The sequence below is a fragment of the Ictalurus furcatus genome, chromosome 4, assembly GCF_023375685.1.
Source record: "Ictalurus furcatus strain D&B chromosome 4, Billie_1.0, whole genome shotgun sequence".
Lineage (NCBI taxonomy): Eukaryota > Metazoa > Chordata > Actinopteri > Siluriformes > Ictaluridae > Ictalurus > Ictalurus furcatus.
In genome coordinates, this window is record NC_071258.1 from 18,474,640 (window position 1) to 18,497,173 (window position 22,534).

The 22,534-nt window shown below is 42.9% G+C and overlaps 1 protein-coding gene across 1 annotated transcript in view; it reads right to left on the reverse strand.

Moving 5' to 3' along the window:
• The window catches only part of reln (reelin), a 633,795-nt gene that overhangs the window by 204,590 nt on the left and 406,671 nt on the right, over positions 1–22,534 (reverse strand). Inside the window, exons 42-48 of the mRNA XM_053623241.1 lie at positions 22,233–22,456; positions 21,833–21,983; positions 18,349–18,607; positions 17,816–18,065; positions 17,559–17,727; positions 17,326–17,466; positions 13,103–13,280 (exon numbers count right to left, since the gene is read on the reverse strand). Coding sequence (XP_053479216.1) covers positions 13,103–13,280; positions 17,326–17,466; positions 17,559–17,727; positions 17,816–18,065; positions 18,349–18,607; positions 21,833–21,983; positions 22,233–22,456 — 1,372 coding nt within the window. The remainder of the gene's footprint in view (positions 1–13,102; positions 13,281–17,325; positions 17,467–17,558; positions 17,728–17,815; positions 18,066–18,348; positions 18,608–21,832; positions 21,984–22,232; positions 22,457–22,534) is intronic.

Consider the following 22,534-nt stretch of genomic DNA (forward strand, 5'->3'; position numbering starts at 1 on the left):
TTCACCGCATCAAAGGGACGATGGACGGGGCCATGTACCGTCAAATCTTGGGTGAAAACCTCCTTCCCTCAGACAGGGCATTGAAAATGGGTCGTGGATGGATATTCCAGCATGACAATGACCCAAAACACATGGCCAAGGCAACAAAGGAGTGGCTCAAGAAGAAGCACATTAAGGTCCTGGAGTGACCTAGGCAGTCTCCAGACCTTAATCCCATAGAAAATCTGTGGAGAGAGCTGAAGGTTCGAGTTGCCAAACGTCAGCCTCGAAACCTTAATGATTTGGAGAAGATCTGCAAAGAGGAGTGGGACAAAATCCCTCCTGAGATGTGTGCAAACCTGGTGGCCAACTACAAGAAACGTCTGACCTCTGTGATTGCCAACAAGGGTTTTTAAACCAATTACTAAGTCATGTTTTGCAGAGGGGTCAAATACTTATTTCCCTCATTAAAATGCAAATCAATTTATAACATTTTTGATGTGCGTTTTTCTGGATTTTTTTGTTGTTATTCTGTCTCTCACTGTTCAAATAAATCTACAATTAAAGTTATAGACTGATCATTTCTTTGTCAGTGGGTAAACATACAAAATCAGCAGGGGATCAAATACTTTTTTCCCTCACTGTATATATATATATATATATATATATATATATATATATATATATATATATATATATATATATATATATTTATATATTTATATATTTATATATTATATATATATATAAGTATAATCACACACACAGTATCTCACAAAAGTGAGTACACCCCTCACATTTTTGTAAATATTTGATTATATCTTTTAATGTGACAACACTGAAGAAATGACACTTTGCTACAATGTAAAGTAGTGAGTGTACAGCTTGTAACACAGTGTAAATTTACTGTCCCCTCAAAATAACTCAACACACAGCCATTAATGTCTAAACTGCTGGAAACAAAAGTGAGTACACCTCTAAGTGAAAATGTCCAAAGTGTCAATATTTTGTGTGGGCACCATTATTTTCCAGCACTGCCTTAACCCTCTTGGGCATGGAGTTCACCAGAGCTTCACAGGTTGCCACTGGAGGCCTCTTCCACACCTACATGACGATATCACAGAGCTGGTGGATGTTAGAGACCTTGTGCTCCTCCACCTTCCATTTGAGGATGCCCCACAGATGCTCAATAGGGTTTAGGTCTGGAGACATGCTTGGCCAGTCCATCACCTTCACCCTCACCTTCTTTAGCAAGGCAGTGGTCGTCTTGGAGGTGTGTTTGGGATCGTTATCATGCTGGAATACTGCCCTGCGGCCCAGTCTCCGAAGGGAGGGGATCATGCTCTGCTTCAGTATGTCACAGTACATGTTGGCATTCATGGTTCCCTCAATGAACTGTAGCTCCCCAGTGCTGGCAGCACTCATGCAGCCCCAGACCATGACACTCCCACCACCATGCTTGACTGTAGGCAAGACACACTTGACTTTGTACTCCTCACCTGGTTGCTGCCACACATGCTTGACACCATCTGAACCAAATAAGTTTATCTTGGTCTCATCAGAACACAGGACATGGTTTCAGTAATCCATATCCTTAGTCTGCTTGTCTTCAGCAAACTGTTTGCGGGCTTTCTTGTGCATCATCTTTAGAAGAGGCTTCCTTCTGGGACGACAGCCATGCAGACCAATTTGATGCAGTGTGTGGTGTATGATCTGAGCACTGACAGGCTGACCCCCCCACCCCTTCAACCTCTGCAGCAATGCTGGCAGCACTCATACGTCTATTTCCCAAAGACAACTGGATATGACGCTGAGCATGTGTACTCAACTTCTTTGGTCGACCATGGCGAGGCCTGTTCTGAGAGGAACCTGTCCTGTTAAACTGCTGTATTGTCTTAGCCACCGTGCTGCAGCTCAGTGTCAGGGTCTTGGCAATCTTCTTATAGCCTAGGCCATCTTTATGTAGAGCAACAATTCTTTTTTTCAGATCCTCAGAGAGTTCTTTGCCATGAGGTGCCATGTTGAACTTCCAGTGACCAGTATGAGGGAGTGTGAGAGTGATGACACCAAATTTAACACACCTGCTCCCCATTCACACCTGAGACCTTGTAACACTAACAAGTCACATGACACCGGGGAGGGAAAATGGCTAATTGGGCCCAATTTGCCATTGTCAACATTTTCTCTTAGGGGTGTACTCACTTTTGTTGCCAGTGGTTTAGACATTAATGGCTATGTGTTGAGTTATTTTGAGGGGACAGCAAATTTACACTGTTACACAAGCTGTACACTCACTACTTTACATTGTAGCAAAGTATCATTTCTTCAGTGTTGTCACATGAAAAGATATAATCAAATATTTAAAAAATGTAAGGGGTGTACTCACTTTTGTGAGATACTGTATGTCATATCACAGCAAACTACATGTGACTACATTTCCCATCCTGCACTGTGGCCTACAAACATGGCCACCATGGACTGCAATTCACCTGACCCACTGCCTGTTTTTCAACCACACTTTGTCTGCCTGTCTCTCTTTAATAAAAGTCTTTAACTGCACTTGCATCCTAACCTTCATTACAAGGATTACTTGACAGAATACTTCACCTCACCATGGATGCAGCAGTAAGAAGGAGGAGACATCATGCCAAGGTAATAAGGAACACCCTACCAAGTCTCAACTCTGTCAAGCTTCCTCAATGAGTTGCCATGGATCCTCCAGAGCCATATGATGGATTTTTTGGCTACCCTGAGTATTTTTTGTTTGACTGCCAATTGTATTTTTGAGCCTGGCGCACAACCAAGCCTCACCAGATGCAGTGGCTAGGGTTCATACTCTCCCGGCTCATTGGCCAAGCCCTCCAGTGGGTGGAGCGTCTGGCCCGTGGGTTGAACTTATTTGGTTCAGATGGTGTCAAGCGTGTGTGGCGGCAACCAGGTGAGGGTACAAAGACAAATGAGTCTTGCCTACAGTCAAGCATGGTGGTGGGAGTGTCACAGTCTGGGGCTGCATGAGTGCTGCCAGCACTGGGGAGCTACAGTTCATTGAGGGAACCATGAATGCCAACATGTACTGTGATATACTGAAGCAGAGCATGATCCCAGCATCTATTGCAGCATGATAATGACCCCAAACACACCTCCAAGGCGATCACTGCCTTGCTAAAGAAGCTGAGGGTGAAGGTGATGGACTGGCCAAGCATTTCTCCAGACCTAAACCCTATTGAGCATCTGAGGGGCATCCTCAAACGGAAGGTGGAGGTGCACAAGGTCTCTAACATCCACCAGCTCTGTGATGTTGTCATGGAGGAGTGGAAGAGGACTCCAGTGGCAACCTGTGAAGCTCTGGTGAACTCCATGCCCAAGAGGGTTAAGGCAGTGCTGGTATATGTGTGTGTGTGTATTAGTGCTGTCATGAGAAAAAGTAAGTACACCAATGGAAATTGTTGTTTATTTTAAACATATTTGGGCAAGCAAACATTTGATCATCTTTAAACAGTGCTTATTAATATGAAGTTGATATACTTGAACAAAACCACATGGAAAATTTGCCTGTTTGAAAAATTGGTTGTTTGAAATTTGCACAATTTTTAGATTATTTCCCTTACAGTGGAATGATGTATTTCAAATAATTTGGAGATCTGTTTAAATCCCAGAGGAACAGAATTCTTTAGCTCTTGGCATAATGACACCACACACCTCAATAGCAAATTGACAGAGATATGAGACGGGTGTAAATAAGACAGGTTCCACCTGCACTCCCTAAGCAGGTACACTGGCACCCAATCTTGTAGGGGTGTACTAACTTTTTCCATGTGATTGATTTGTGTTTTTTTTTAATTTAAATTGCTCAAATTACTGCAAAATATAAATTTTATGTGCCATCTGATAGTCACCTTTATTAATAGGCACTGTTTCAAATAGGATCAAATGTTTGCTTGTCCAAATATGTCAAAAACGCCAACAATTTTCATGGAGTGTACTTATTTTTTCACATGATTGTAAGTCCTAAAAGTAAATAAAGAGAAGACAATTAAACAAAGAAGACAAAATATTATACATGGTCATTTATTTATTGAACAAAATGATCCAATATTACATATATATGTGTGGCAAAAGTATGTGAAAATTTGCTTTTAGTATCTGGTGTGAGCACCTTGCGCATCAATAACTGCAAATTAAAAATTCTGGATAACTGTTAATCTGTCCTGTACATCGGCTTGGATGAATTTTAGCCCATTCCTCAATACAGAACAGCTTCACCTCTGGGATGTTGGTGGGTTTCCTCACATGAACTGCTTGCTTCAGGTTTTCCACAACTTATCTACTGGATTAAGTTCAGGACTTAACAGTCAGCGCAAACGAGTTGTGTGCTTATGGTCGTTGATTTGCTGCATGACCCGCATTCTGTTGAGATTCAGTTGGACAGATGTCCTGACATTTTCCTTTAAAATTTGCTGGCATAGTTCAGAATTCATTGTTCCATCAATGAACAAAACAAGCCTAAACTATGATACTACCACCACCATGTTTCACAGATGGGATAAGTTCTTATGCTGAAATGCATGTTTTCCTTTCTCCAAACATAACACTTCTCATTTAAACTATATTGGTTATTCTATATTGGTTATAACTATATTGGTCTCATTCATCCACATTTTTTTTCCAATAGCCTTCTGTTTTGCCTACGTGATCTTTAGTAAACTGCAGCTGGGCAGCAATGTTCTTTTTGGAGATCAGTGGCTTTAACTCTGCAGCTTCCTGCCATGCACACCATTGTTGTGCTCCTGATGGTGGACTCATGCAAATTAACATTAGCCAATGTGAGAGAGGCCTTTAATTGCTTAGAAGTTACCATTGGTTCCTTTGTGACCTCATGTACTCTTACCTATCTCTGTTGGTTCACCAAAATCTTTAAAGATGGTTTTGTAACCTTTTCCAGCCTGATGCGCATCAACAACTCTTCCTCAGAAGAGTTGTTGATCCTCAGAAATCTCCTTTGTTCTTGCCATGATACACTTCCACAAACATGTGTTGTGAAGATCAGACTTTGATAGGTCTATGTTCTTTAAATAAAACAGGACGATCACTCACCTCATTGTCATCCCATTGATTGAAAACTCTTGACTCTAATTTCACCTTCAAATTAACTGCTAATCCTAGAGGTTCACATACCTTTGCTAATTCTAGAGGTTCACACACTGCTAATCCTAGAGGTTCACATAGAGGTTCACAACCACACACAGATTAAATGTAATATTAATAATTCTCAATAAATAAATGACCAAGTATAATATTTCTGTCTCATTTGCTTAACTGGGTTCTCTTTGTCTACTTTTAGGACTTGGGTTAAAATCTGATGATGTTTTAGGTCATATTTATGCAGACATTTTATGCAGACCAAAATTTCCAAAGGGTTCACAAACTTTCAAGCACCACTCTCTCTCTCCCTCTCTCTCTCTCTCTCTATATATATATATATGTGTGTGTACGTATATATATATATATATATATATATATATATATATATATATATATGTGTGTGTGTGTGTGTGTGTGTGTATATTAGTGCTGTCATTAACGCATGCGATTAATCTAAAAATTTTAACGCGTTATTATTTTTTTAACGCAAATTAATCATGTAACAATCAAGTTTGACCCCAACCTCTTCCCGTTATTGCAGCGTGGATGGTTACCTAGCTTTGTGTGATTAGGGCATGGCAAATGCGAGTAATATGATGACAGATGAGACGGTGTCCACTCTGCTGAACGGCAAGTTTCGTTATAAAAATCTTCCAGATGGAAGTTTTGATAAAACCAAAATTGTGTGCACTTATTGCAGTGACGAACTGTCCTTCCACCAAAGCATGACAAGCTTGAAGTACCATCTTCGGGTGAAACACATTTTTGCTGATGATAGCAAAGATGCTAGTGCTGAGACAGATTCAACAAGCCGTGCTCGTCAAACGACACTGGCGGAGTGCAGCTGGGGCAAATTTTTCAACAAAACGACAACAGCAAAGCTACCTAGCACAATCGCTAAATGGATCTATTGTTACAAGAATACATGAACTGTACAACTCTGAAAAAGCTACGAAAGTGAGGCAGTTGGCAGAAGGTACTTTTGTTGCATTTACTGGAGACCACTGGACATCAGTAAGTAACCATAACTACCTCGGTGTAACAGCACACATAATCGATGACAACTGGCAGCTGCACTCATTCACTTTAGGCGTGTTAAAAACAGAAGAAAGGCATTTTGCCAAAGCATGCGCTAGCCAGTTTCTCAAAGCTGCAAATGAGTGGGAGATAACGGGCAAGGTCAAAACTATAGGAACATACAATGCTCGCAATATGATTGCTGCTGCAAGGAGTCTACTCTCCGAGCATGTGCCGTGTGTGGCACATATGATACAAAGTGTGATCACCGTGGCTTTACGAGACAGCGGACTTGACAGCATTTAAGCCAAGTGCCGTAAAATAGTAGGACACTTCAGACACAGTCCCACAAACACAGCAGAGCTGAAAGCTCAGCAAGCCTCTCATGGACTAATAGAGGAGTCCCTCGTCCAGGTTGTACTGACGCGCTGGAATTCAGCTCTTGAAATGATAAGACGGATTCAACACAACAAGGATGCACTGAAAGCAACGCTGGCACAGGAGAAACACAACTTTGCCATGCTAACCTCAGCTGAATATGACAGGTTGGCAAAGTTGGAAACGGTGCAGGAGCCCTGCAGGTAATGTTATTTCTCTGTCTTCTCCAATTTTATTGATAAAAATAATTCATTTGTAAGTCATCTAGACATAGTTTAAGGCCTATACCCTAAGTAGATGCCATCTGAATGAAAACTGTAGTCATTAAGTCAATTGTCTGGTGCTCTGTTTGCACTGTAGGTACATCACTGAGCTCCTAGGTGGTGAAAAGTATGTATCCTGCTCCGTGGTGCTACCTGCACTATATCATCTCCTGCTTACAACGGAGGTCTCTGATGCTGACCCCGCCTACATAGCGTGCTTCAAGGCTGCATTCACAAAGGACCTCCAAGGGTGAAAGGAGAACTCAAACCTGTGGTGGTTAAAGGTGGCAACTGCTCTAGATCCTAGGTTCAAAAACCTTAGGTGCTTGCCCACACTCACGCACCCATTCATACACTACGGACACTTTAGACATGCCAATCAGCTTACCGTGCATGTCTTTGGACGGGGGAGGAAACCGGAGTACCCGGAGGAAACCCCCGCAGCACGGGGAGAACATGCAAACTCCGCACACACAGGGCCATGGAGGGAATCGAATCCCCTAATCGAGGTGTGAGGCGAACGTGCTAAACACTAAGCCACCATGTGCTACATGTACACATACACTTAATTATTGTCATGGACAGTGACTTCAGATAGATGCAATTGCAGTTTAGGCAGGAAGGCAGAACCAAAATGTGAGTCAAATTTGAAAACAGGAAACAGGCAGCGTTCAGGCAATCTACAAACAATGATATCCAAGATATATAAAATACACAACAAGGAAACAGACCAAGGTCAATAACTGGCATATGGAGCCACAAAACAAAAGGTTCAGCAAAGTAAGGCAGGTAGACACTAAAACATTGCTTTGCACAAGACAAAGACACATGGATTTTTAAATATGCAGACTATTCAAAGGGCAAACAGTTTAGACTAATCAGGAAACATGAGGAAGACAACCAATGACAATATAGGGGAGGAGACCGGACATGAATAAAAACACATGTGGCAATGTAAATAAACATTTTACAAGCCATATGTGCACGCCGTAGTGCGGCAGGCTGCTCTGCCCACAGTGCTTGGCGTGAGGGAGAAATTCCTGACAGTAATGTCAAATTATATTGGAACAGTTGCTGAGACATTTATTTTTTTTTTTTTACATCTGAACATAAGTGTATACTATTAAGTTAAACAGAAGAGTTAAATGGCTTTGAATACCATGCTTTATTGTACCATATTTTGAAAGGGCATATTTTGAAATTAGTTCATGTAGGTAATTTACAATGAATGATTCTATTGCACTGACAACTATATCCATTAATTGTATTTAAATATTTTCACTCTGATACTGTATATTAGGAATATCTAAATCTGAATTAGTGCTAAAAATAAGCCACAATGTAGTAAAACTATAGTGTAATCAAAATAAACAAACTAGTTAAATAGTTAGAAAAGCCAAGAAACCAGACAATTGTAAAGTGGTTCCCTTTCAAAGGGAACTTCGACATTGCGTTTAGCATAACACTATGGGAGAGCCTCTCATGCATGACCGGCATCTGAAGCTTATGTAAAATCATGCCTATTTATAGGCCTGCCATGATCAGGTGACGTGGTAATTAAGCGCGTCGCGTGATATAAATATGGCACCTGTGAATCGTGCCATCAGCCTTTTATTATCTTCAGCGAAAAACTGCAGGTCAGTTGTTTGTGTAAAGAAACAAAAAGACACTTCATTTCCTTGCTATCTATTCTCAAAATTTTCTATCCCTTTAAAAAAATAGAGAAGAAAAAAAAAGGAAAGAGCGACAGAGAAAAATATGAGTGAGACAAATCAGTAAGTGTGTTACGGCTTGCACCCGTTTCATCACGGGGAATAGTACACACTTTCTGGGTGAAGTGTCTAGGGATGTAGCATGCGATGCCAGCCTCGAGAGGCTGCGCATGGTAATGCCTACATTAAGCAGCTCGGCTCGCGACTCGCGCTATTCTCGGAAGCCGAAGCGAGTTGGGTTTCAGAGCCTTGCGGATCTGGGCCGGCTGCTGCCGAGGCAGCTAGCCGTCTCAGGTTCGGGGGATCTCTTATGGATCCGGAAGAGGAGCCGGAGACGAGCGCTGCTCTATCTCTTGCTCTGTCTTCTGGGTTCGGCTCTCCGCTGGATTTTGGAGCTTGTGTCGCGAGTCCTCCTTCCGCTATGGAAAGACAAAAAGGGGGAAAAAACACAAAAATAATAGTAATAATTCCTCTCTGACTCTGAGGAGCCAGAAGGATGTGCTAAAAACTGAGAACAGCATATAAAGAGCTGCTTGAAGTGATTACTAATGCTTGATGAGCTTTTTTTCTCCCCAGTGAAAGTAAATCCCTCACACTTCAGAAACTTCCCTTTCTTCCAGAAGTGCATGACAAAATAATAGGCTTTTGGGGGAAAACCATGCATAAGCCGTATTTATAACCCCACGATGTTGGATTATTCGGCCATTGTGGGGAATGAATGGTATGGCTATTTAGCTATGCTGAAGGTGGAGGAGGTGCTTGCAAGCTACCTCTCTCCATCGACGGCAGGTAATTAGGGGGGCCGGCTTTGCCATCCAAGCCACCGTGTAAGGCCACCGTGGCATTGGTGGGCAAGGCCTATGCGGTAGTAGTCTTGCTTGTGGGATACTGCAGACAATGACAGTGTTGCAGGCCTACATAGCAGACCTGCTGAGTGAGCTCGACATATGGCGGCATTCAGCCAGTTCCTTCCCTGTTGTGTCGAGTTCACCCGGGCATCCAAGAGTGGAGACCAGGCCAGCACTAGTGCGAGGGAGACCCAGAAGGTGAGGATGGCAGCTTGCCAACCCCCGCAGACAGCCAGGGGAACCGGGCGGCCACAGTCACAGGCCTGCTACTACCTGCTACTACCTGAGAATGGTCATAAAGGCCAAGCAGGCAAAGAAGAGCAGTCCTGAGGGGCCGTGGAGGGACGTATCAGGGAACATGAGGCAGTTAGCCCCCAGTGCTACTGTAGGGCCTCCTCTAGCCAAGGTGGTCCTAAGTTTTCAGTGTTCTCTGGTCAGCGAGCTGTCACAGGGCAATGAAAATCTGATGCTTTCCCTCCAATAGAATGTGGAATAGTTAATGTCACTAAAAGACCATCTGGCAGCATGGAAACTACTGCCAAATGTGCCTCCATGGGTTCTGTCTACCATAGAAAAGGGTTACCAGGTCCAGTTTATAGCTCGACCCCCCCGTTTCAGAGGTGTGCTCACCACAGTAGTCAGCACAGACCAGAGCTTGACGTTAGCGCAGGAAGTAAGAACCCTCTTGGACAAAGGGGCCATAGAACATGTACCCTGTTCCCTGAGGGAGGAAGGTTTTTATAGTCGTTATTTCCTGGTCCGCAAAAAATAGGAGTATGCGGCCAATTTTAGATCTGTGTCATTTGAACAGTACTCTTCGGACATACAGGTTCAAGATGCTGATGCCCAAACTTATCATTCCACATATTCAGTTTGAGGACTGGTTTGTGAAGATACATCTAAAAGGTGCATATTTCCACATAGAAATATCACTAGCGTTATCCCCTCACACCTTCACAAAGTGCATGGATGTCACTCTGGCTCCATTATGACTCCAGGGCATCTGTGTACTAAACTCCCTGGACGACTGGTTAATTCTAGCACAATCCAGGGAACTAGCGGTTCAACATCGAGATGTTGTTCTCGCCCACATGAAGAGCTTGGAGCTCAGGTTGAACCTCAGAAAAGTATGCTTTCCTCAGTGCTGTGGACAACTTTTCTAGGGGTTATAAGGATTCTACTACAATGAAGGCGTTTCTATCCCCAACAGGCGTAGGGTCAATCCTATCAAGATTGAGCAAGATAAAGCTGGATCTTGGGAGACTATTGGCGCTTATGGGCCTATTGCACAGGAGACCGTTCAGTGGTGGCCTAGAAGTTGGGGGTTTCGTCCAAGGACGAAACCTCTGAGAATAATCAGTGTCATGCGGCGATGCCTACGTGCTCTGAGAATTTGAGTGTCCCTGGTTTCTAGCCTTGGGTCACACTCTAGGGGTGTCTCCTTAGTGCAAGACGGTAATGACAGACACCTCCCTCATGGGCTGGTGTGCGGTCTTAGACAGCTGTCCAGCTCACGGTCTCTGGTGTGGCCCTCATCTGGAGTGGCATATAAATTGCTTAGAAATGTGGGCCATATTTCTAGCACTGAAATTCCTTCTTCCTCAATTGAGAGGTCACCATGTGTTTACAGACAACACACATGTTGACCACCAGGGAGGATTATGTCCATGCCCCCTGTTCAGGCAGGCACAACTAATTCTTCTCTAGACAGAAGGAAAGTTTGTCAGTGAGTGCAATGTACATTTTGGGAATATGGGGGCAGACATCATGTTGAGGCAGGGGCTGAGGCCCAGGAATTGGTGGCTCCCTCCACAAGTGGTGGAGTCCATATGGCGAGGTTTGGCCAAGCGGGACTGCATGTGTTCGCCTCCAAGGAGACAACACACGGCCCACTGTGGTTCGCCCTCACTCCTCCCACACAATTAGGTCTGAACACCATGGTCCACATGTGGCAGAGTGGATGGCACTCCTTGGGAGATTCCCATCCGCAGGGATCCACTGTAGACCCCGTGAACTGCGCAATAGCTACAGTCCTGGAGTTCTTACAAGAACATTTCTCAGCGGGGTGGGCTCCTTCTACAATCAGGGTTTACGTGGCCGCCATTTCGGCCAGCCACACCCCTGTTGATGGAGCCTCTGTGGGGCAACATCCTCTAACTTCGAGGTTTATGCGTGGTGTCAGGCAGCTGAGGCCCATCTGCAGGCCACGCATACTTTCCTGGGACCTTTCTGTGGTCCTGGAAGTTCTGTCAGGTGCCCCATTTGAGTCCTTAGAGTGGATCTACTGTCTCAAGCTGGAGGGCTGATTTATCACTGTCGGCCAGAACTATGGAAACTGTGGGTCTGGCCCCTGAGGGGCACCAGCTCATAGATTCTGGTCTCACAACAGAGGTTGTAGAGACCATGTTAAATGCTAGAGCACCATCCACAAGGAAATTGTATGCACTCAAGTGGCAGCTTTTTGTCTTGTGGTGTGAGGAACGTCAGCTAGACCCAGTGAACTGCGCAATAGCTACAGTCCTGGAGTTCTTACAAGAACGTTTCTCAGCGGGGTGGGCTCCTTCTACAATCAAGGTTTACGTGGCCGCCATTTCAGCCAGCCATGCCCCTGTTGCCTCTGTGGGGCAACATCCTCTAACTTCAAGGTTCATGTGTGGTGTCAGGTGGCTGAGGCTGGTCTGCAGGCTGCGCATACCTTCCTGGGACCTTTCTGTGGTCCTGGAAGGTCTGTAAGGGGCCCCATTTGAGCCCTTAGAGTCAGCCTCTGAGAAGCTTCTGACTCTAAAGGTAGCTCTTCTGCTGGCCCTGATATCTCTCAAGCGAGTAGGAGATCTACAAGCTCTCTCTGTTGCCCCGTCCTGCCTTGACTTTGCCCCTGGATTAACCAAGGCCTTCCTGTATCCTATGCCGGATTATATTCCTTAGGTGCCTACATCAGCTACCCACCCTGTGGTGTTGCAGGCTTTCTGCCCTCCTCCATTCCCCACACTGGAACAAGAGAGAATGCACCTGCTGTATCCAGTAAGGGCTCTCTGTACTAATGTCCAAAGCAGCGCATTTCTAATCGGATAGTGGAAGCAATCTCTATTGCTTATGAGGCACGCGGTCTTGCTACACCTCTGGGCATAAGGGCTCATTCCACTAGGGCGATCGCCATCACGAAGGCTTTGTCCAAAGGGGTATCCTTACAGGATGTGTGTGCTGCTGCAGGGTGGTCTATGCCACACACATTCATTCGTTATTACAGTCTAGATATTCATTCCGCCCCGGGCTCGAGTGTTGCAGTGACCCTTGGGCTTGGGTCTTTTTGAACAGGCCGTACCCTCGGTATGACGGAGTGGGTATTCTCGTTCCCATAGTGTTATGCTAAACGCAACATCGAAGTTCCCTTTGAAAGGGGACGTCTGGGTTACGCATGTAACCCTGTTCCCTGAGAAGGGGACGAGACATTGCGTAGATTTGTCATACCAGGGCAGGCCTGTGAATTGCATCTTCGCTTCAGATAATAGAGGCGGATGGCACGGTTCACAGGTGCCATATTTATATCATGCGACACGCTTAATTGCCACGTCTCCTGATCATGGCAGGCCTATAAATAGGCATGATTTTACACAAGCTTCAGATGCCGGTCACGCACGAGAGGAACTCCCATAGTGTTATGCTAAACGCAATGTCTTGTTCCCTTCTCAGGGAACAGGGTTACATGCATAACCCAGACATTGTCTAATCATTATTTAATATATAAAGATGTGTATAGTCTTACCCCAGTAAAGTGCAGTGCTGTACCTGATGCTACAGCCCCACACACTGTACTCAGTTTTCCACCAGTTAATAGACGCCAATGATTGAGGGAAGGTGTACGACTAAAGCTGTCTTTTACTTGGGATAAGAGGGGCACTAGGGCTTCATCACAGTACCCACCTCCCCAATCTGGGTCACACCTAAGTGACAGAAAGAGAAAGACAAGTATATAACATCGTGAAAACAAAAAGCAACGTGTAGCCTAAAAGTATGGAGTGTAATACAGATGAAAAATTCCTGAGTGGCACAACAGAATAGCATTTGTCCTATTGTCCAGGGAGTTGCGAGTTTGAATCCAAACAATGCAACAACCATCCATGGCTGAGAGTCCAAGACAGCAAAATTTACCATGCTCTCTGGCTGGGAAGGATGACATACTGCCTTGCCCCTATCAATCACAGCAGCGCAACCAATAAAGGGCATTTCTGAGCTCATGCATGAGAAAGTCTTGAAGCATGAGGATTTCCTCCAAGTGTGTTATGCCACCACATGATGCAGCATGAACAGCAGCCCAAAAAGCTGAAGTTGGCTGGCTTATGTATCTCGGAGAAAGCACATGATAGCCTTCAAACTCCCTGGTTGTTGGATGATAAGATAGGTAGCAGGAATTGGCCAAGAGTAAATTTGGGAGATAATCAGGAGAAAATGGTATAAAAAATGTCAACAGGTAGTATGCATGTTATTCGAATAAAAGTACTAACTCACTCACATTCAGTAACTGCTTATCCTGGTCAGAGCACACTTGGCATGCGGCTGGGATACACCTTAGATGGGACACCTAATAATCACAGAGCAACATGCCCACTCATTTATAACTGGGGCAATTTAGTGTAACCAGTCCACTAGGATTGTTAAATATTAGATCTCTTATGTCTAAGAGATCTAATTGTAGAGCGCTTATTGTTAATGAAACCATTACTGATCAAGAGTTGAATGTACTGTTTAACAGAAACGTGGATTAATCCAAATGAGTATGTAGCATTAAATAAAACTTATCTTCCTAGATACAGTTATATAGTTCAGCCCCATCTAACTGGCAGAGGAGTAGGTGTCGCACTCATTTATAATGATAATCTAGGTGTCACACAAAAACCTAGTCATAAATTCAATGATTTAAATTCTTTATGCTAACCTAACAAATATAGCTAAAAAAAAAAATGTCTACCCAGTCAATTCCACTAATTATTATTTACAGCCCTCCAGGGCCATATACTGAATTCCTTTGTGAATTTGCAGATTTCATCTCTAACTTTGTATTTCTTTAGACATAGCATAAATTGTTGGAGACTTTAATAATCATGTTGATAACCCAGAAGACCCTCTGTGTCATGGATATGCTGAAATAGGCATTTGGACTATGATTCCGGTCCGACACTGCACCTCACGTGATCATGTCACATGACTATGTCACATGACTGTCTGCACCTGATTCATGTTTAGGACTAATTAACACATGTATATAAGTCACCTTTTGCATTAGATACATTGTGTTTGTCTTTCTTTGGCATGCTATATGCTTGCTTGTTTTTTTATTTCTTTATCCTTGTACCTTGCCACAAGTTCCATAGTTTTTGTTTTGAACTTTATTAAACTTCTGACTGCATTTGTATCTGTCTCCACCTGCTTTATCTGACAACACAGGACCTACAAAATAGACACAGCAGAACTTTTCTCTATCCAAGAGCCCATTCTGGATTGCCTTAGGATGGAACAATAGTTGAAGGGCTTCTGGGCAAGGGCTGCAGAGGCATGGTTTGAGACATGTGTAAGATCTTTTTTCCTACCTATCCTCCCTCCCCTACTGCAGGTTTCTCTCAGCACACTGGCTCAAAGGAGAACATTGCTCAGCCTCCCTGCTGGGTGGATGGTATTAGCTTCCACTGTAATGCTGATGACACACGGTTGTATGTTTCAGCAAAACCAACAGTGACAGACACCAATTTATTATGGATGCTTATTGACATGTACTAGGACCACTTGCAGCTCGAAGCAAGCTTTCTGATTATATAATAACTTTCGATGGCCTTTCATCATGTGCAGCAGTAAAAGACCTTGGTGTGATTATTGACTCCAGTCTTTAAGTTGAAGCTCATGTAGATAATATTACTAGGTTTGCCTTCTTACATCTCAGAAATATTGCTAAGATAAGAAATACAATGTCACTGAACTATACAGATAAAAGTAGTTCATGTTTTGTTACCTCTAGGTTGGATTATTGTAATGTCTTACTGTCTGGTTGTTTCAGTAGGTGGTTAAATTAGCTCCAGTAAGTCCAGAATGCAGCTGCAAAAGTCCTTACTAGAACCAGAAGATATGACCACATCACCCCTATGTTATCCACACTGCATTGGCTCCCAATAAAGTTTCACATTGATTATAAAATACTACTGATGGCCATTAACGCACTGAATGGTCTCAGGCCACACTAACTGAGTGAACTCCTTGGTCTTTTATTATCCACCACACCTACTTTGATCAAAAGGTCCAGGCTATTTGACCCCAATCAATTGCTATCAAATACACTCTGACCCCAGCTGCTTAACATGCTGGGGTATGCGAAGAAAAGAATTTCACTGTGCATATGTATGTGTGATCAATAAAGACTCATTATCATTATTTGTTGGTACCTCGATTAGTGAAGCCTACAGCAGAGGGAAGAGCTTTCTCTTACAAAGCCCCACAGTTATGAAACACCCTTCCAATTAGTGTTTGGGACTCAGACACAGTCTCAGAATTTAAGCTCAGTATTAGCTGAACCACACTACGTATGCAGTTTCAAGATTTGGCTAATCAGTGGGAGAGAGAGAGAGATAAAGGTGTGTCTGGAGGCACCATTGAGGGGGAGAGAAAGACACACATGTGCTTTGTTTTGTTTGTGTGTTTTTTGTTCTGTTTGAGTTTGGCTTATTATTAAACTTTGCCTGTGTTCAGCTGGTTCCCACCTCCTCCTTGCCTATCATTAAAGTTTGTTACACTGGTGCCGAAACCAAGGAAGGAAGAAGGATGCACTGTCAGAGAGCCCTCACCACTGTGGGAAGATTGTGACGCTGAGGAGGTGGTAGTGCTGGAGTGGTTGCCAAGGAGGACAGAGGAGTCACTGCCATCCACCTGAAAGGGGAGGAACGGATGATATCCGGCAGGGGGTGGAGGACCCGTTGCTGTTTGGGAGGGAAGGGATGGAGCTGTAGCCATCTGTTGGGGAGGCAGAGGTGTGGCTGCTGTCTGCCAGAAAAGTAAAGGAGCCCTGGCCACCCTCTCTAAAGTCCAGTTTCACTGCCCGGTGTCATGGGGGATCACTCAGACACAGTCTCTGTGTTTAAGTCTAGGCTGAAAACATATTTGTTTACTCAAGCTTACCATGAATAGACTCTCTTTTATGCAAAGTACACAGTCTTATCCACCACAGGATAGTAAGCATACCTAATGATCTCTCCATCTCTTTACCTCCCTCTCCCTCTCTCCTTCTGTCAAGCCACACATGATTTTATGGAGATGCCAGTGATCCTGACCCTTTCTGCACTCTGGACCTGCCTGATCCATCCGGATGCCCTACCTCTAGCTGGAGCTCTCATCAACTGGAGGCTACAGCCTGGAGATTGATTAGGATGGTACCATTTGAAGTACTATGGAAATGGTTTTGGACCTCATATCCACATGGACATTCTCGCTGTGGTTGCTGGGACTATGGTTGCTACTATGGCCTTGGGACTGCAATTACCTCATACAATTTTACACTCAGGTCTCCTTTAGTGAACAGTGAACTAGTTCAAGACTTCATGTAAAAACCATAATGAACTTTCTTTAACTTTCACACTATCTGCTGTTACCCAGATGAGTTTGGGTCTGTTTCCTCTCAAGGTTTCTTCCTCATATCATCTTAGGGAGTTTTTTCTTGCCACCGTCGCACCGGCTTGCTCAATAGGGATAAATTCACACACTTACGTAAAATCTGTATCGTGTGTTTACATGTTTCTGTAAAGCTGCTCTAAGACAATGTCCACTGTAAAAAAGCACTATACAAATAAAATTTTATTGAATTGAAAACACTTTTTCACAGCATTGTATCGATACTTGAAAATAGACTTGTAAGGTAAACAATTTTTTTTTCCAATGGGGAAAAGAAAAAAAGTCAAAGTATACAATCTTTAAATACCGTGTTAACTGTGAAAAATGCAATTCACTCACACACAGGAATTCTGCTTGCAACGACCATGACCAGAGCACATTTCAGGACAACCATCTCCAATGTAGAGGTTGTCTAAAGCCCAGGTTTGTTGCTTGTCAAATGGAGCCTGCTGAAGCCATCGGAATCGTGTGGCTGGAGACCTGAGAAACACAAACTGGGTGTTTGTGCTGGGGTACTTAAAAGTCAGCAAAAATGTAAATGTATTATGAAGTATAACTCAATATAACTTTACCTGGCATAGGCAGGGATGGGTAAGGTAACTCTGCCCCATTTGTTGTAGGTGTCTGAAACTAACATCCTTTGAAGTGTATAGGAGGAACAGTCTGGACTTGTGGGTAAACAGTCTCTTAAGAGAGGTTGCCAAGTAAGTCCAAGGTCAAGAGAGTAGTCCAATTCCACTGCTGTGCACACACAAGCATGCATTCATGTTAGTAAACAGATGGCTCAGAAGGACATGAATAGTATATAAATCCTGATTGGCTGGCTTACAATAGCAGGAGGAGGTGACAGAGCAGGAAGCAGAGAAGTCAAACTGGATCAAGGCATCCTGCCCTACACTGATATCAGTGGTAACAGCATAGCGAGTGTTAGATTTTTCAATGAAAGCAAATGCACTGCCATCAGAGCCACACACAGGCATGTGTGTGCCACCAGGATGAAGAAGCCACAAACGTTCATCTGTGGTGGAGAAGTTATCCTCCAGGGGGCCCCAGCCACTGGCACTGCCACCCACCACCACCTTGACACACAAACAAAATGATGAATGTAAGGTGATACCAGGTATTTTCACTGCAGTTGATTTCTATCATAGTGCTTCCATTAATGTTGATTAGAATGTATTTCATTTATAAGCTGTTTTTTTCTGTTCAACATGAGATATGTAGTGAGATAATATTAAGATGTTATGAGAAAAAAGATGAGGCAATTTATGTAGTGACCAAAAGACTAATATAATTAACCTAACACCCCCAAAATGAATGAAGATCTTAACAGACAAGTGCTTTATATTGGGTTGAAATCACCTTATCAATGACCCAGGGAGTGTGAAAGTATCCATTTTCAGATGGCTGCCACCACCGTAGGCGTGTTTCAGTGGCGCGGGCTCGCAGTGGGATCTCTAGGGCAACAAGCTCAGCCTGATTACTACTATTAGTGTAGAAGAATTTCTGTAGCAGGTTCCAGGATAACCCTCCATTCACAGAGAACTGGAGCAGCACAGGCTGGGAACGTGGATCAGGGGAAGCTTTTCCACAACCCAGACGCAAAAAGAACTGTACAAACCTGTGTACAAATCAGATTAAAAGAGTTCAAGAACCTTCTTTGACCCATTAAAACTGACAATGTATGCTGTATATATAGTAAGCGGAAATAAGTATTTGGGCACTTTTAAAAATTGTTTTGCTGACTTCTAGTGCATGTACGTATCTACTTCATGTTGACACACATAATGCCTATATATATATATATATATATATATATATACACAGTATCTCACAAAAGTGAGTACACCCCTCACATTTTTGTAAATATTTGATTATATCTTTTCATGTGACAACACTGAAGAAATGACACTTTGCTACAATGTAAAGTCGTGAGTGTACAGCTTGTGTACCAGTGTAAATATGCTGTCCCCTCAAAATAACTCAACACACAGCCATTAATGCTACAAAAGTGAGTACACCCCTAAGTGAAAATGTCCAAATTGGGCCCAAAGTGTCTATATTTTGTGTGGCCACCATTATTTTCCAACCCTCTTGGGCATGGAGTTCACCAGAGCTTCACAGGTTGCCACTGGAGTCCTCTTCCACTCCTCCATGATGAGATCACGGAGCTGGTGGATGTTAGAGACATTGTGCTCCTCCACCTTCCATTTGAGGATGCCCCACAGATGCTCAATAGGGTTTAGTCATCACCTTCACCCTCAGCTTCTTTAGCAAGGCAGTGGTCGTCTTGGAGGTGTGTTTGGGGTCGTTATCATGCTGGAATACTGCCCTGCGGCCCAGTCTCCGAAGGGACGGGATCATGCTCTGCTTCAGTATGTCACAGTACATGTTGGCATTCATGGTTCCCTCAGTGAACTGTAGCTCCCCAGTGCCGGCAGCACTCATGCAGCCCCAGACCATGACACTCACACCACCATGCTTGACTGTAGGCAAGACACACTTGTCTTTGTACTCCTCACCTGGTTGCTGCCATACACGCTTGACACCATCTGACCCAAATAAGTTTATCTTGGTCTCATCAGACCACAGGACATGGTTCCAGTAATCCATGTCCTTAGTCTGCTTGTCTTCAGCAAACTGTTTGCGGGCTTTCTTGTGCATCATTTTTAGAAGAGGCTTCCTTCTGGCACGACAGCCATGCAGACCAATTTGATGGCGTGTGTGGCGTATGATCTGAGCACTGACAGGCTGACCCCCGACCCCTTCAACTTCTGCAGCAATGCTGGCAGCACTCATATGTCTATTTCCCAAAGACAACCTCTGGATATGACGCTGAGCATGTGCACTCAACTTCTTTGGTCGACCATGGCAAGGCCTGTTCTTAGTGGAACCTGCCCTGTTAAACCGCTGTATGGTCTTAGCCACCATGCTGCAGCTCAGTGTCAGGGTCTTGGCAATCTTCTTATAGCCTACACCATCTTTATGTAGAGCAACAATTCTTTTTTTCAGATCCTCAGAGAGTTCTTTGCCATGAGATGCCATGTTGAATTTCCAGTGACCAGTATGAGGGAGTGTGAGAGCGATGACACCAAATTTAACACACCTGCTCCTCATGAAAACATATAATCAAATATTTACAAAAATGTGAGGGGTGTACTCACTTTTGTGAGATACTGTGTCTATATATTTACACCAGGTGCAACTTGCATGATAGTTTTTTTTATATCTATAACTTGTTTTTCTTGCAAAATTACATACAGTGAGGGACATAAGCATTGTACATGTTAAATTTTTTTCAGTAAATATATTTCCAATGAAGCTATTCACATGAAATTTTCTCCAGACATCAGTATTAACTCAAGAAAACCACACATATAAAGAAATCCAAACGTTAAAGTCCATAAATAAAGTTATGTGTAATAAAGTGAAGTGACACAGGAAAAAAGTATTGAGCATCCTAACTGAAATTTATTTAATACTTAGTGGAGAAGCCTTTGTTTGTAATGACAACTTCAAGATGCTTCCTGTATGAATAAATTAATCAGCCGCAATATTCAGGTGTGATTCTGGCCCATTCTTCTAAACATATTGTTTTTAAATCTTGTTCAATTGAATTCAAGTCAGGTGATTGACTGGGCCATTCTAACGCCTTGATTTTTTATCTTCTCTGAAACCAACTGAGAATTTCCTTTATGCTGTATGCTTTGGATCATTGTCCTGCTGAAAGGTTCACCCACGTCTCATCTTCATCATTCTGGTGGATGGCAGCAGATTCTTCTCAAGAATCTCCCGGTAAAGGGCTCCATTCATTGTTCCTTCAATTATATGAAGTCTGCCAGTACCATGCAATGAAAAATAGCCCCACACCATGATGCTTCCACCTCCAAACTTCACTGTTGGTATAGTGTATTAAGGGTGATGTGCAGTGCCATATCTTCTCCAAACATGGTGTATAGTATGGCAGCCAAAAAGTTCAATTTTGCACTCATCTGACTAGACTACACTCTCCCAGTATTTCATACTGTATGCTTGTCCAAATGAGTTGTAGCAAATTTTAAACAAGCTTTGATGGGGTGAGCGTGAGCAGTGGAGTGCATTGCCTATTGTTTTCTCTGTGACAATGACAACTTTAAAAAAAAAAAATTTAATGTGAATAGCCTCATTGGAGATATATTTACTGAAATAAATGTTGACACATCCAATACTTCTTTCCCCCACTATACATACACAGTTTGTACAGCCTCTTCCTTTATGACATCTTTTAGCTATAGGATCCTAGTGTTAACTGGTATATTTTTGTCCTTGTTATTATTAACTTATAGTTGCAGAAAAAGTTTGTGATCCTCTTGAAAAGATGTGCATTTGTATATTATTTGATCATAAAATTTGGCCTGATCTTCATCCAAGTCATAATAATAGTTTGTTTGAGATCAGTCAACATTTTATCAGCAAATAATGTAGAAACTTCTTCTCACCATTGTATATTGCATAGCAAATGGGAATTTTTTATACAATCTTGCACATTACTTCCACATTTTCCATGAGTACTTATTCTTCTTGTAGAGAGATAGTTCTGTTTATACAGCAAGCACTGGAAATGCAAGCTGAAATGACCAGTCATTAAAATCAGTCATATTATTTCTCTTTTATGGTCCATGTAGGCTACCCACTGAACTCAGAGAGTGAACAAAGTCCTTTTGATGGATATACTCATCTTACTTACTTCCAGTTACTGTAAAAGTACTTTAATAAAGGTGCGCAATAAAGGTGTGCACCTACAATCCTAAGTGTCTTCAATTCTACTCTGGTAGTGAATACTACCATATATCTTTGCACTAGTTACCTGGCATTAGACAGATCCATGTCTATGGTTTCCAACATGCGTAATCCATCCTCGTTGAAGAACAGGTGGTTTCCACTGGCCATGATACCACATTTCCTAGAGGGCTTTCCTCCACTCAACACTTTGAAATTCTCAGCTTCTGAAGTATCATCTTTGACAATAAAGAAAAACAGTACAGTTCTTCCCACAGTAATAATTTTCTAAAAATATATTTTTTTATTTAACCAGAGTTTTATTTAACTAAATAAAAATGTTCTGAAATCAACAATCATACTAATCTTGATGCTTATCAGCTTATCAACAATCCATACAATCACACTAAAATTGAAAGTGTCTAATTGTTTCTGAGTTACACTGGTGAAATGTTTGACATTTTGTGCAAATGTGCATTCTCCTATACCTTCAAAGTCTTCTTTAAGGAAGTCTGGATTTGGCACATCTGGAACAGAGCAGTTTGGGCCAGAATAACCAGGGTCACAGTTACAGTGAGTGCCCTTCAGACATGTCCCATGGCCACTGCACATATCTTGACACTGAGGACCAATGTAAACATTATCCAGGGCCCAGGTTGGAGGTGCCATGCCAACCAAATAGAACCCCTGGTACCAACGAAACCGCACAGATCTGCAAGATAGTGAGTGGTACACTGCTAGACCCTGTTGTAGCATACAAACAGGAGACTGCTTTTTTCTCAGGTTTTTT